Source organism: Sminthopsis crassicaudata, chromosome 1 (assembly GCF_048593235.1).
Source record: "Sminthopsis crassicaudata isolate SCR6 chromosome 1, ASM4859323v1, whole genome shotgun sequence".
In the NCBI taxonomy this organism is placed as follows: Eukaryota; Metazoa; Chordata; class Mammalia; order Dasyuromorphia; family Dasyuridae; genus Sminthopsis; species Sminthopsis crassicaudata.
Window position 1 is genome coordinate 75667915 of NC_133617.1, and position 15767 is coordinate 75683681.

At 38.0% G+C, this 15767-nt stretch overlaps 1 protein-coding gene across 4 annotated transcripts in view; it reads left to right on the forward strand.

The window, feature by feature from the left end:
- The window catches only part of SPATC1 (spermatogenesis and centriole associated 1), a 119577-nt gene that overhangs the window by 81438 nt on the left and 22372 nt on the right, over positions 1–15767 (forward strand). Inside the window, exons 2-5 of one of the 4 annotated variants that reach the window (XM_074262622.1) lie at positions 10509–10877; positions 11175–11324; positions 11920–12177; positions 12669–12808. In XM_074262622.1, the coding sequence (XP_074118723.1) occupies positions 10509–10877; positions 11175–11324; positions 11920–12177; positions 12669–12808 (917 nt within the window). Of the gene's footprint in view, positions 1–10508; positions 11325–11574; positions 12178–12668; positions 12809–15767 lie in introns of all 4 variants that reach the window. The other 3 variants (XM_074262605.1, XM_074262598.1, XM_074262615.1) reach the window with 3 other exon arrangements.

Below are 15767 nucleotides of genomic sequence, written 5' to 3' on the forward strand. Positions count from 1 at the left end.
TTATATTGCAATTATATAGAGTGTTGAGCCTTTCAAGACCTTTGGGGAGGAGGCAAAGCCAAGATGGCAGAGTAAATGCAGAGTCTATCCGAACTCTTTCTCAAACCCCTCCAAATATCTCTAAATAATGACTTTAAACAAATTTTAGAGCATCAGAACCCACAAAAAAATCTCATGAAACAGTGTTCCAGACAAAGAAAAATAACAAAGTCAGCAGGAAAGGTCTGTTGCTTCAAGGTGAAAGAGCAGTACAATCCTGGCACAGACCATACCAGAACCCCAGCAAACCAGGAGAAAACAATTTTTAAAAAAATAGATTCTGACCACAGAAAGTCACTATGTTGATAAGGAAGATCAAAACACACATTCAGAAGAAGATAACAAAGTCTTTTCTATCCAAAGCCTCAAAGAAAACTAAGAATTGGTCTCAGGACACAGAAGAGCTCAAAAGGGATTTTGAAAATCAAGTAAGAAAGTTAGAGGAAAAACTGGGAAGAGAAATAAGAGTGATGAAAAAGGAAGTACAAAAATCAAATGAAGAAAAGAATGCTTTAAAAAGTAAAATTGGTCAAGTGGAAAAGGAGACACAAAAGCTCACTTAAGAAAATAATTTCTTAAAAATTAGAATTGAGTAAATAGAAACTAATGACTTTATGAGAAATCAATAAACAATAAAACAAAACCAAAAGAATGAAAAAATAGAAAACATGTGAAATATCCCTTCGGAAAAACAACTGACCTGGAAAATAGATCCAGGAGAAATAATTTTAAAATTATTGGTCTATATAAAAGCCATGATCACAAAAAGAACTAGACATCATCTTTACAGAAATTATCACAGTAAACTGTCCTGATATTCTTGAATCAAAAGGTAAAATAGAAATTGAAAGAAACCACTGATCACCTCCTAAAAGAGATCCCAAGGTGAAAACTCCCAGGAATATTATAATCAAATTCCAGAACTCTCAGGTAAAGGAGAAAATATTGCAGTCATCCAGAAAGAAATGATCAAATATAATGGAACCAGTAAGGATGACACAAAATTTAGCAACTTCTACATTAAAGGATTGGAGAGCTTGGAGTACGATATTCGGTAGAGCAAAGGAAATTGAATTACACCTAAAAATCATCTACCCAGCAAAACCGAGTATAAACCTTCAGGAGAAAATGTGAATATTCAATGAAATAGAGGACTTTCAAGCATTGGTGCTGAAAAAAAACAGAGCTGAATAGAAAATTTGACTTTCAAATACAGGTTTCAAAAAAAGCCTTAAGGGGGTTGTCAGGAAAGGAAAATCATAAGGAACTTAATAAGATCAATCTATATTTCTACTTGAGTTGTTAAAGTATATATAGACAGAGGGCATAAGTATGAGTTGAATATGAACTTTAAAAATTAAATTAAATTAAGGGATAAGTGAGGAATGTACTAGGTGAAAAGAAAAGGAAGAGGTGGAATGATGTAAATCATCCCAGATAAAAACAGCAAAAAAAAAAAAAAAAAAAAAAAAAAAAGCTTTTACCTTGGAGAAGAAGAAAAAGAAAAGAGGGGAAAAAGGAAATCTTATTCATATCAGAATTATCTCAAAATGGAAATAACATACATACTCGACATGGATATAACAATTTATCTTAACCTTTAGAAAAGTAAGAGCAGAAGGGACTAAGAGAAGAGATGAAAGTGATAGAAGTGAAAAACTTAATAGGGAAGAGAGTGATCAGAAGCAAAACACTTTTGAGAAGGGACAAAGTGAAAAGAGAGAAACAAAAAAATAGGGGGAAATACAGTTAGCATCATTTCTCAAACATATAAGGAAGTGAATTGAATATAAAAAAAATAAGAGCCATTCCCCAAATGATAAATGATCAAAAGGTATGAAGTTTTCAGATGAAATAAACCATTTCTAGCCACATGAAAAAAATGCTCTAACTCACTATTGATTGAAAAAAAATGCAAATTAAAACAATTCTGAAACATTACCTCATTTCTTTTAGATTAGCTAATGGGCCAGAGCAGAAAAATGTTAGAGAAAAAGTATGAAAAATGAGACATTATCCTTTGACTTAACAATATTATTACAAGGCATGAATCTCAAAAAAAAAAAATTTTTTGTTTGTTTTTTTTAAAGGAAAAGGATCTATGTGCACAAAAATATTTATAGCAGCTCTTTCCTCAGGGCAAAGAAATTGAGAGGATGTGCATCAATTGGGGAAATGGTTGAATAAATTGTGGTGTGTGATTATGATGGAATTCTATTGTTCTATAGGAAACAATGAGCAGGATGCTCTCAGAAAAACCTGGAAAGTCTTCCACTCATGCAAAGTAAAATAAATGTACTGCATACAAAGTAATAGCAATATTTTGGGATAATTGGTTGTGAATAACTTTGCTATGTTTAACAATACAGTGATCCAGGACTGCTTTGAAGGACTTTGTATTGTTGTTGCTGTTTTGCTAGGCAATTGAGGTTAAGTGATTTCCCTGGAGTCACAAAGCTGGTAAGTGTTAAGTGTCTGAGGCTGGATTTGAACTCAGATCCTCTTGATTTTAGGGCTGGTACTCTCTGCCCCCTTTGAAGGACTTATGATGAAAAAATGCTATCCATACTCAGAGAAAGAATTGGCTGTGTTTGAATACAGATTGAAATATACTTTTTTTTTAACTTGAGGGGTTTGGGGGGAGGCATATTTATGGTATTTTTTTTTTCAAAAAATGACTTTTATGAAAATGTTTTGTATAATTTACATGTGCCTTCTTAATTGGAGGGGGTAGGAAGAAAGGAAGGGAGAAAATCTGGAACTCAAAGGGTTTTTTGTTTTGTTTTATTTTTTTACTTTTTTTTTTTGGAAGTAACGGGGGGCAGGGACCTTTAGGGGCAAGGCAACTTATGTCAGCTGCCACAAAATTTCAGATCAACTAGGCAGAAGTTCTTAACCTTTGGAAGTCTAATGAAGTCTATATGTCCCTTCTCCAAGGGGTCCATAATATTTCCAACTGCATAAAATGAAATATGTAGAGCTACAAAGGAAACCAGTTGTATGGAAAATAATTATCAAAATGTTTTTTTTAAATAAATTAACTAACCCTATGTTAAAAACTGCTGCCTTAAGAGTAAAGGTAAAAATAGTAATCATGTTATACAAATGAGGTACAGAGGAAGAATAGACAAAGAGGCATTGGAGCAGGCAGGAAGACTCATAGTCCAGAAAATCTATGTACATGGGAAATGGATTCAATAGACAACATTACATATATACCATGAATGGTATAGCACCCTCCAAAATCTATAAAGAAATAAAGGGGGAGGGATAGCCAGATGCGGAAGCAAAGGGTAAGAGAAGAAGATAAAGAAGGGATCCTTGGGTGGGGAAAGTCAAATAATAGCAAGGCAAGTTATGGAGCAGAATTTAATTAAAGAGGCAACAGGGATAGGAAAGATGTGTGTGTGTGTGTGTGTGTGTGTGTGTATGTGTGTGTGATGTTTATGTATATTTATGTATGTATATATCTACATATGTAGCTTACTTGGAAGTGGAGAGGAGATAAAAAGGGGGGGAAAGAATAACATAAATAAGCTGTGCAGCAGAGAACCAAAGAACAATTTACAAGGAAGTAAAGAAAAAATGGATATTCATAAATAAAATTTCTTCTACTAATATATATACACTTTCTAGAGCTGGTAATTTGTTGTTATATATTTTAAATCCTCCCTGATGTTCTGCTAGGCACATGACCAATGTTCTCTTTTGTTTTGCTTTATTTTGTTTTGTATTTCTTTTCTGCTTTTCTTTTTTTCTTACTCTGTTTTTTCAAATAAAATAAATTTAAAAAACAAACTGCCATGTTAGAACATGCAGACTGATCACTGTCCTCCCAGGAGTAACTTTCTAATTTTGCTCCTATTTTGAGCCAAGAGTTTAGCCTTGAGATGTCCTTGCTGAAGAACTCCAGACTTCATTCTCTCCTCCTCTTAGATATGCTTGGGCACCCTGGGACTCTTTGGCTGAAGCCTTATGAAAATGTAAGATCTGGAAAGCCTCCAAGTGATGCCCACGTCATATCCCAGTTCCTCTGCTTAGACACCCACACACCCCCTTTGTGTCTACAGGCTTCTAGGTGTCTCTTTTTTGCTAACCAAGGCTACATGAAAATACTAACTGTAAACTTTTTTCTTTATTTTTTAATCATTATTTTGTCTGGAGTATCTTTATTATTCTGGATTATATTTTGATAATTAAATTAGGATGTTTGAATTCTTTCTATTCAGGCTTTTTGATTAGAAGTTCACTTTTTTTTTCAATTGTTTCTCTTAGTCTATATCTGTTGTGAATTTTATTTTATTATTTTTGATACTAGAAACTTGGCTTTCCTCTCATTTTAATGCTTTGTTTTTTTAAGCAATTATAATAGTATTAACAATTCAATGATTTTTCCTTTGAATTTTGTTAATCTTCTATTCTGATGTCTCATTGAATTTTTGTTGGGGTGGTGGTTGTTGGTTTTCTAAATTTTACATGTCCAGTTCATTGATCTGTTCTAAACAGAGCTTCCATTCTAAGTGTCATCCAGAATGCTAGTAGCTAACATCCCATTTCTATTTAACCACTTGATATCAATGAGTTTTACAAATGGCAATTTGTACAAATATCTACCCCAAAGTTTAGAGGTACCTTCTTCCCTATATCACCTCAGTCTTTGGTGAGAAAATGCTCAGACTTAATGCACTTTTTGCATAGCAATGATGCTACTAAGTTTATGTTCAAATGCCACTTTGTTACTGGATGCAACCTGTTTCAGTTACCACAGTTACAAGTCTATATGTTGAAGGTGTCTCCTACTGATTGAAGATGTCTCCTACATCATGGGAAGTTACCTAAAAAATCTAAAATGGTCTTGACATGGTCTTGATGAAATTTTCCTAAATCTCTAAGGGAATTGCCTAAGATATAGAGAATCTTAAAGAAATAATGTGTTCTTTGTAGAAAGGGACACTTAGAAAATTTTGAGAGAACCCATTTGGATGAGCATATGTTCTGAGGCAAATATGGAAGAGTTTTTACTCAGGATTGTTTCTCAACTGAGGATGAAAAGATGACTCCCAATTGACCTCACCTTCCTAATCCTTGTGTGGGAGAGTTTCAGGGATTTAGTTTTCCTAAAGCAAACATAATAGTGATTCTCACTAACACATGTGAGAACAGATTGTACAAAATTATACCATTTAGTTATTCCGAGATTCTTTCCTTATGGTACTGGGAAAGCAAATGAAAAGACAATATTTATGTCTCTTTAGCAATCCCATATTTGGACATATGAACAGTGCATTCAGGACACACAATCCTGGCCAGTTTGACAAAAAATGGCAGGTTTTTCATATAGAAGAGTAGTGTTACAAGGATTTATTATTGAACTTGTTTTTATAAGTGCCATTGATGCAGTTCCCTATTTGAAGAGACTAGAACAAGAAGCTTGCTTTGGGGAAATTCATGATAAAATGTGATGGAAATGATTTGGAAAGACTTTGTATATAGAGGTCCTGTGATTTGTTCTAACCTATTAACCTCATAGTGAGGTAATGTCTTCAAAAAGACATTAACTGAGCAGTGCCTTAGCCACTCTCTTCTCTCTTGATTAGATCTCTTATCTTCAATGATGGTGCCCATTGAAATAAAAGGAGGAATCTTTGAGCTTCTCACTCTGAAGCTAACATGTGGCTCCATAATTGTGGACCACTCTATTAGCATTGGCTCATCTTAGGTTAAAGTGGTGGGGGACTACAATTTTGTGAGTACTCAGAAGAGTATCAGAAGAATCTAGTACATACTGGGTTTGGCAGCCAATCCATCGTTAATAATCCAAGGCAAGAGGTCAAAGGAGATCAGGACTCAACCTCAATAGTAGTTTAGGGCAGTTTCATACTGCAGTGATGGCACTTTTGGTTACAAACTTGGTAGATTCAACTGTTAAATTGGATTACTTTAATTCTGAGCCCACTATCCCCAGGGCATATCCAATGGATAAGGATTATTTATTTAGCACTTTTCAAAGTATTCATTTTCTAAGCAGAGTCAAAACTACATGGTGATGCTATAAGTCTTAAAATAGTTTGGGAATCTGGAAGAAAAAGGGATTTACTAGAATATCAAAAGACTTCCAACATCAACCTCAGGTTAAATTTCCATTTGAGGAAATAGGGATTAAAGATTGGCTATTTAAAAAACCCATACAATTTAAATATGTGCATTTGTTTCTTGTTTGTTTGTTTATAATTTAATTAGGTAAATGTAGATTATTTTGTATCTGTTTCACTTTCTATGCAATAAAATAAAAGGCTATCTGACACCCAATATACATTTAGTACCTTTAACTGAGGAAGCTTGGGACTCCATTACCTACAGTTGGGGAAATATAGACTCAATCTATAACATAAGTATAATAGATTCTGATGTGGATAATATAGATACCAGATGATGGTAGGCACCAAAAGCTGGGGTTTGGGTCATGCACAGAAATCACAATGGCCATTCTCTTTGGCAAAAGGTAGATTTATTTAGGGGAATAGGATACAGACAAAATAAAGAGATATAATAGACACCAGGAATGATAAATATGAAAAAGTGGAGAGTATAGAAAAACAAATTCCTCAGCGGAACTCACAATTACCCAGGAGAAAGGGAAAACTCCATAAGGTTGGAGCATGTCCTTAGCTGGCAGGCTAAATCCTGAAAGGGATGTAGCACTTTAAAAGAGTTAATTAGCTGGAAGGAAGAAAAGTGGAGGTAGGAAGCATAGTGAAGTTGGGAAAGATACTACACGGCATAGGAGAGGGTAAAGGAGAAGATACCATAAGGCAGACTGACCCAAAGGAAGGTAAGCAGCAGGGGCAGCTAAGTGGCACAGTGGATAGAGCACCAGCCCTAAAGTCAGAAGGACTTTATAGGGAAAATTTAACCTCAGGCATATGACTGGGATTTCTGACAGGGTATGACAAGGCAAGACTGCTCAAAATCTCTAGAGAGTGGGTATCAGAGATTTAAATAACTTGGATTTCAGATTGGAAGAACTCCCCAGAGGGTGGGACCATAGAGCTAAATTGATCTCTGTGCCCTCTCCCTGCTTGACTCAGGAATCGATTCTTTAGTTTTTCTCCATCCAAAACACTACTCAGGTCCTCATCAGATTTCACAGAGGAAAAGAGTTTTAGAAATGTTAGTAGATTTTCCTGGAGCATTTCCAAGTTGGAAGGAGGGCAGGAAATAAGCAAAAGAGGGGGGCAATGAACCTTTTCAAGATTGACCTACTATTCAAACTGATCCATGTGAACTCAGTCTTTCAGGGAACCACTGCTGTTTGTCCTTCATTCTCAAAGAGGATATAACATCAGGGAGGTGATGTTTAGACATGCAAGTGAATTGGTTTTAAGTGAGGGAGGGCTGGGCAAGGTCATCTGCCTCACTTTCCCCTCCAGAGTATCTGGGTCCAGTGGCAAGATATAGATTAAGAGAACTAAAGATGGCACTGGTTAAAATAGGAGATGTTGGCCTTTTTAAACTAAGGTCTTCAAAGTATCTCAGTTTGACTGAGGACATATTCATTCAGTCATAAAGGCTAAGTAGCAATTAAGACAAAAATCACCTCTTTCACCTAGTCCAAAAAAGAAAAAGAAAAAAATCTATATAAATAAGAAGTGCATCCTTGTCTATCTGGACTTCCCTCTCCAGGTTGCTCAATCTTTCTTCTATGGAAATCAAGTTCCTGAGGCCAAAGTTTTCCCTATAAAACCTACTTGTTGCCATGGCAAGCTGCTACTCTCCTCTGGGTCAGCCCACCACAGCACTTTGTGGTGTCTTTTCCCTCCCTGAATATTGTTGAGGTTCAGAAAGGTTGGAGGGTCACAGACCATTGTCACAAGGTGTCTCAAAAGAATTTGCAAGCTTGAACCCATCTCCAGAAGTTCCAAAAAGGATTTAGCAAGGAACCAAGAGAAAGAAGACAGATTTAAAGGATAAAGTTAAATCAGAGGTTCACGTTACTTATTTGCAATTTTTATGGCTTTATAAGTAGGTTTGAGGGGTGATCTATTCACTATTGTCTCAGGAATTTGGATATCACTGACCAACAGATTATCTATCTAACAGGGAATAATGTTTGTAGGACTATTCTGAGGCCAGAAGACTTTAGAATCATTGACAGATTGTTAGAACAAAACCTCCTCACTGATATGTTTCTCCTAGAATCTGTATCCCATCAATACGACATGATACTTCTCTTAACTGTACTATACTTTCCAACCTCACTTCTTCTTACAGCTAACTAACTTTTCAGGATGTAATCCACCAGCTAACGGCATGCCCCAACCTGATGGGGTGTTCCCTTTCTTTTTGTGAGTTCCAGCAAGGAATTTATACAAGCCCTTTTCTTGCTAACTATATGCTCTCTAACAAATCCAGTGCCTTCATTGTCTGGTTAATAGTTACTTCAACTAGAGCCTGGAGTCTAATGGGCCTATTCCACATACAAATTGGGGTTCCATACCTCCAACTCCTATCTGGAGTCATCTATCACCCTATTTGTGTCCCCAGTAATTAAAGTAGGTCACCTTTCACAAATAAAAATATCTATCAGCCACAACAAAAATACTAAAAGAAACAGATAGATATGTGCATCTAGCAACAGATAGATGACTAGGCCAAATATTTACTGTAATGCCAGAGAAACTAAGGCAAGGTAGAGATTAGAGAGTTTCTAATATTTTATTGGAAAGGGAGAGATTTACTGGATCCAAATGGATCCATGGTTTGGTCCCAGGGCTGAATGAAACTATCAGCTCCAAGAATCCAGCAAAAAAAAATGTGAGTTCTCAATGATATATATAAAAAACACGTGGCTCAGCTACAGGGTTAGACCAAGGCAGGAGCGGAGTCAGAGCCCTGAGAGAGGGGACACAAGTACTGACAGGGTCGGGGGGAGGCATTCTGATAAATTGGGATTACAAAATGGGGAGAGGCACCAGATATTCCGAAGATGTAAGTCTAAGATCGAAGGCCTTTCTCCTTATCTGGATCATCATGATTAGGAGGGAGGAGTGGTTTTGCAGGATTGACCAGAACAATTGGGAACTGAGGCAAAACAATTCTGGGAAACCGAGGCAGGACAATTTAGGGAAACTGAGTCAGGACAATAAAAGAGAACTGTGGCACAACATTACTTATTTAGGATATCTCATACAATTTCAGAATCAGAATTCCAATTTAAACACACACAGCTTCAAAATTTAAGCTGACAGAAAACTGCCCTTTCAAGTCCATTCTCAGGGCTTTAAGAAATCGGTGGACTTAAGAATCCTGGGAGAAGAGGGTTGGACCCAGGCTACAGGTCTGTGGCCCAATTACTAGCCCACCTTCCATGCTGAAAGTACCGGGGAAAGGTGACATGTCAAAGAAGTTGGGGCACCCTAAAAGAATTTAGGCCAGTCAGGGACAACAGCCTAGCCAAGATAGATTCCATAAATCTGAGAAACTTGAATATCCTAGAGATGGCAGTTTGTTTTTTGACTTCTGCAGGTTTTTTTTCTCTGTAGATCTCAAGTTCTGACCCTCAGAAGACTTTTGATCATGTAAATTAGGCATTCTTAAAAATACAGTAGACCAACTCAACTTCTTATAACAGCATCACGCAACTTAAAACTTAGTATCAAAAATCCCAGAGTCTGCTAAAATATTTTAACAGTTCTGTAACTTTATTTTTGCAGACCCAAATTGACCAGTTCTAGGTCCTCAAAAATGTCAGGTTTTTTTTCCTTTTTGTGTAGCAGTAAAAACTTTCCCTATTTCAGAACTATTCCTACCTCTTTCTAGCTAAAAGGTATTTGCATAAATGAAATTATGTACAAAACAAACACTTTTTAAATTCCAAACAGTCAGACCTTTTCCTTTGTAATTCGGCAGATTGAGGGAAACACAGAAAACAAACAAGTTCACCCACACAAACACAAATTGCTTTTCTAAATTAATCAAGCTCCAGTTCTTGGCCCCACCTGGGGAGTGGAAGCAAGGAGAGGAATTCTGGAAGCCTTTGGAGCTAGGCAGTATGGAAAGCTCCTTTGAATTTACACCCACGCCTTAGGGATGGACTATTTAATCTCCATATATTTTGATACTTCATTCCAATTCTTCCTAAAGAGCTTTCTTCCTGAGACACCAGACTGGTTTAGAGCCAGCTACTTTGCTTTCCTTAGGTTTATAGTATCTTATCCTCTTGTAGAGTCTCTTCCCCTCCCTCCCCACCAGTTCTTGCCCTTATGGCTCACCATAATTCATAACAAATAGCTCTGCTCTTCGAAAGAGAGTATAGTTGAGATAATCAAGGACTGAGGATGAAGTTTGGTTAATCTCTCCATAAATGGTAGGAAAAAGCCATTCTAGTTTAATTAGGAAGCAACCTCTGGAATTCCAGTCCCTATCCAGGGATCTGAAATCTCACTAGCTTCTTTTTTGTTTTTCCCCAGGTAGCTGTCCATCCGCAGGCCCGGTATCAACAAATGACCCTGGACTAGATGAGTTAGGACTCTTAAACTCATTGGTTGACATTCTGAATTACTCCCAGTCCAGCTCTTCGACCAGCCCAGCAACCAGTCCTACCTCGAGCCCTATAAGTGGTCCTTTGCCCTATCCTCTAAATAATACAATACCTGGCTCTGTGGCTGTTCTTCCAAACAATCCACTGATTAACTTTTTAACTGGCAACCTGAATAATCCACTGGCTGGTTCCATACCTGCATCTCCAAATGCCTTGCCGGCAAATCCCCTGCAGAGCTCTAGGGCTTGCCCTTCGACCAACCCAGTGATGGACTCTGGAACTGTTTCTACAGCTACTGGTACTTCTGGCAACCCACTGACAGTACCTCCCTCTGGCCCACTAACAGTCATTCCTATGACTGGCCCCACAAATAGCCCTACTACAGGTCCCCATCCCCCTGTAACTTCCACAGGCAGTCCTCTCGAGGACTGTTCTACTGGGCTGATGGCAGTCCCTCCAATAAGCCCACTGTCGAGCTCATTGTCAAACCCCCTATGTGGTCCTATGGCCGTCCCATTGTCGAGCTCATTGTCAAACCCTCTTTGTGCTCCCATGGCTGTCCCTCCAATTACTTCAATGTCAAACACATTAACAGGCACTCTAAGTGACCCTCAAGACAATTTGTTGCCCAAGCCTAGGGCCAACAACACGCTACTAATTGATCCCAGTCGGCCCCACTCCCCTTTGGATACAGGATGTCACAGCCCTACAGCCTCTGCTGCTCCCTCTACCACGGTCCCCAAAGGTAACAGGTGTGTGGGGGGAGTGCCAGGGAAGAGTCATAAGGTTGTTGGGGGAGGGGAGGGCAGGAGCTGGAAAACAAAAAGTCATGGGGATGGATTGTCTTAGCACTAAAGTAACCTCCCTTGTTTTCTGATTCCATCACCTATTCTGACCTTATTCCTTGCCTTAATCATAATCACTATTCTGACACTTCCCTAAATCCTACCTTACTTTAATATTCTGCCTTACCTTGCCTTCTCTGTGCTTACCAGTCATAATTTCCACTGATGGTAACAAAATAACAATGGGCTGGGAACCATCTCTGGATGTGAAGCCTTACAACATGGCAATTGTGGGTCAGCCAATTCAGACTTCCACACCCACAATAACGGTTGGAACCCCTGTTGCAACTTTCTATAGATGCCCAGAAGCCTCGACACAGGGCAGTCCCTCTATTGCTGTCATGTCTTCTCTTTTGACCAGTGTCCCTCTACCTGGCACAATTCCCGTATCTGCCCCTCCAGTTACTGTTGCTACCACTAGTTCCCAACCTATAGTCACTGCCACCTCTCTTCACCAAAGTGCTCCCACATCTTCCCCCTCCACTCTTAATGCAGCTATTTGCCAAGACACCTCCAATACTGCCCAGCGCAATATTCTACAGCCTACCCCAGCACGTAATGCTATCGCTGCACATGCTACCCTTTCTCTTCCAAATCCCCACCCTTCTCCACCACCACGTTCTTGCACCTCCTCTTCCTCTGCCAATAATGCCCGAGGGGCCCGTTCCTCAGAACCTCCAAACAAGAGCCTCCTGGAGATGGAGAGGAAGATGGCCCATCGGAAGACCTTAAAAGTCAACGAAACTCCCAGAGGTCAGTTCCACCTCTACTGCTCATTTCCAAAGTGCTTAGCAACTCTCTCTCTCTGTGTCTCTGTCTGTCTGTCTGTCTGTCTGTCTCATCTCTGATCTGATTCTCTCTGTGTCTCTCTGTCTCTGTGTCTCTGTATCTGTTTCTATGTTTCTGTTTGTGTGTGTCTCTCTCGGTCTCTCTGTCTCTCTGCCTCTGTCTTCCTCCTCTTCTCTCTCTTTCTCTGTACTTCTCTCTCTCTCATATAGATATGTATTTTTACACGAACCATTTCTTTTCACCCAACAATGCCTTCAGAAAACTCCTTTTGTGTTTTTTTTAATTAAATTTATCTCTCCCTCTTAATCATCAACCCCACCACTACCACCATTATTCCCTTATCCTCCCCAACTCTAGCTCTGTTTTGTCAGCTTCCCTCCTCTTCTGCTAACACACTCTCTCTCCTTCTCTTGACAGTCTTCTTCTTCTGATATGGTCCTCTTGCTTTTCCTCAGACCCTAAGCAGCTGACATGGGAGCGTCTGGTTGGGGAGATTGCCTTCCAACTTGACCGACGAATACTCTCCAATATCTTTCCTGAGAGAGTACGCCTCTATGGCTTCACCGTCTCCAACATTCCTGAGAAAATTATTCAGGTCTGACCACAACTTCAATCCTTGATTTCTGACTACCCCCTCTCCCCTTCCCACAGATTTCACCAGCTCCTACATCTCAGGCCTTAGCTCCCTTACTTCTACCCCTAACCTCTCAGTAGATGGTAAAAACTCCTGGGACATACCCTGTACTACAGACGGTCAGCCAGCATAATCCCATTGTTGGTTTTAAGACTAAATGTTTGGGGTAAAAATGAGAGTTATAAAATTCAGTTACCAGTCTATGTAACAAGCAGTTCAACACTATGGACAAGATGAAGATAGTGATCGGACAAGATGTACTTGGTGACTTAGAAGTCACCAAGAGGGAAGAATCATAATACTTAGCCCAAGACTGTCTCCAGGGTAGCAACAGTAGGTGGGATCAAAGGCTTAAGGAAATGCAGAACTCTTCACTGAATCCACAAGAATTCAATAGTAATAATAGTTGTTTTAAGTGTATCTGTTGCTACCTTCTCTAATAGATAGGGTGCTCAGCCCCATACTCCTTTTCATTTGTTTCTGACAAGCCTTATTTTCAGTATCTTCTTCCAGGGCTTCTATCTCAGATAGAAAGCTGGGAATATAAGCCAAAGAGGCTGGGTCTGAAACACCCTTCTCATCATAACATTGGGAAAGTAGATCGGAGCCCTAGTTTCAGCAACTTTGATACCCCTTAGATTATTTTGGTCCCAGATTAGCTTTTATTTTCTCCTTTTATTTCAGAAATTGGTATATCTTTCAGTATCTTTTGTAATCACACCTAGCTTGTTGAAAGGAAAACAGCATATTTGTAAATTTAAAAGAGTGTCCTCTCTTCTCTGACCCATTGTGGATCAAGTTTATTGCCAATTGACTCCTTGCCATTTTGTTTCTGAAGTATATTCACAGACATTGCAAAGTTATCAGTTTTCCATAGACAAGATAGAGGAACAAAGAAGAAATTACAGTGTTGTCACAGAAGAGCTATTCTTATCTTCACATTATGTGCTCATCAACGAATGTAACTTTCTTGACTCTCTAATCTACTGTCTTTTTTCTAGCTCAGCTATCAAATGCTATTTAAAAAAATTAGGATCTGGCACTCATCTTCCCTCCCTCAGGGGGAAGAAGAGATTTTCTGCATCTTCTACCATTTTGCCCATCAACTCTGACATTAGGTTATTTGATAAGGAAAAAAATTGAAATAAGAATAATTTTTTTACAATAAGAAATCCTTTTCTCTTAAAATCCCTTAATTGCCATTTTCTTCACAAATTAATATTACTCATGGCATTAACTTCACAAGTCCTCCATTCCAACTTAAAATAGAAAATGCCATTTTTTTAAAATTTAAACACCTTTCTGAAGGTCTGTGGATGAAAAGTCTTAAGTAGTATCAAAAGACAAATGTACACATTTCTATAATCATGTAATTTCCATAACTATGTCTGGAGTGTGGAATGGACATTCTTCACAGTATTTAACCACTTTGCACAAAATAATAGAATTTCAGAATTGGAAACAGTCTTTACCTAAATAGGAATCTTCTTTAACCCCAACAAATAGCAATCAGCATCCACCACAGTGATCAGAAACCCAAACAGTGATAGATGATCACTTGTACTTTTGAAGGTCTAATTAATAAGTTGTTTTTCCTTATATCAAGTCTAAATATGCTCCACTACAACTTCTGCTCCTGTTTTAAATTTTACCCTTTAGAACTGAGTAGAATAAATCTAATTTCTCTTCTATATGCCAGTTCTTCAAGTAATTTGATGACTACTAATTTGGATCCTCCTTAATTTTTTTACCCCTCTAAGCTAATCATCTTCAGTTTCTTCCAATGATTCTCTTAAGACATAGTCTCCTGTCTTCTTACCATCTTGGTCACTTTTTTGTGAAGAAGCTCTTATTTATCTATAATCTTCATAAAATGTGGCACTTATGACCAACACTATATTCCAGATGTGGTCTAACCAAGGTATAGTGCAATTATACTTTTAGCTCCCTTGTTCTGAATATTCTACTTCTACCAATCTGAACTAAGATTGTATTAGCTTTCTTGACTGCCATATTAAACTGTTGACTCATGTTGAATTTGCAATTTACTAAAACTCCATAACTTTTATCACATAAACTTTCAAAACATGTATCCTCTGTCTTACATTTGTACAGTTTATGCTTGAGCCCTTGTATAAAATTTTCCATTGATCTCTATAAAATTTCACTTACTTAGATGCAATCCATTCTTTTAAACTGTTAAATTCTTTTTATATACTATCATCTAAACTATTAGCTTTCCCGTCCATCTTCGTGTCTCTGACATATTTAAAAAGCATGGCATTTATGGCTTTACTCAAATCATAGATTCTTTGGATGGAATCAAAATAGATATTCTTTGGACAGACGAAAATTGAGATTCTTTGGGCTAGACCAAAATCAAGATCATTTGGCACTTTATTGGAGATCTCTGTACCGGTTGATATAGATCCATTAATAATTGTTAGGGTCCAGTCATTCAGCCAGTTCCAAATTCATGTGATTATACTAAAATTCAAACTGTATCTCTCCATCTTTTCCACAGGGATATGAGGTATAGTCAGATGATTTTTTAAATCCATATATTTTGTCTATAGAATCTCTCTGAACTGCCAGTCTAGCAAATCTGTCAAAAAAGGAAATGATTAGTTTTATTCATGTTGATGTTTAGTAATCATTACTTTTTCTTTCTAAATGTTCATCAACTGTCTCTTTAATAAAACTTCTGTAGCAGATGTGTCCACCTATACTCCTGGAAGGAAAATCCTCTTTTCCCTCTCTCTTGAACAGGTTGTGATATTCCCTGTCAGCTCTGACAAGACATGATGTCACCTTATTGCTGTATGCGTTGCCTCTGGACACCACATTCTTTTTCTTTTTTTTTGGCTGAGGCAATTAGGATTAAATGACTTGCCCCGGATCACACAGGCAGGAAGTGTTA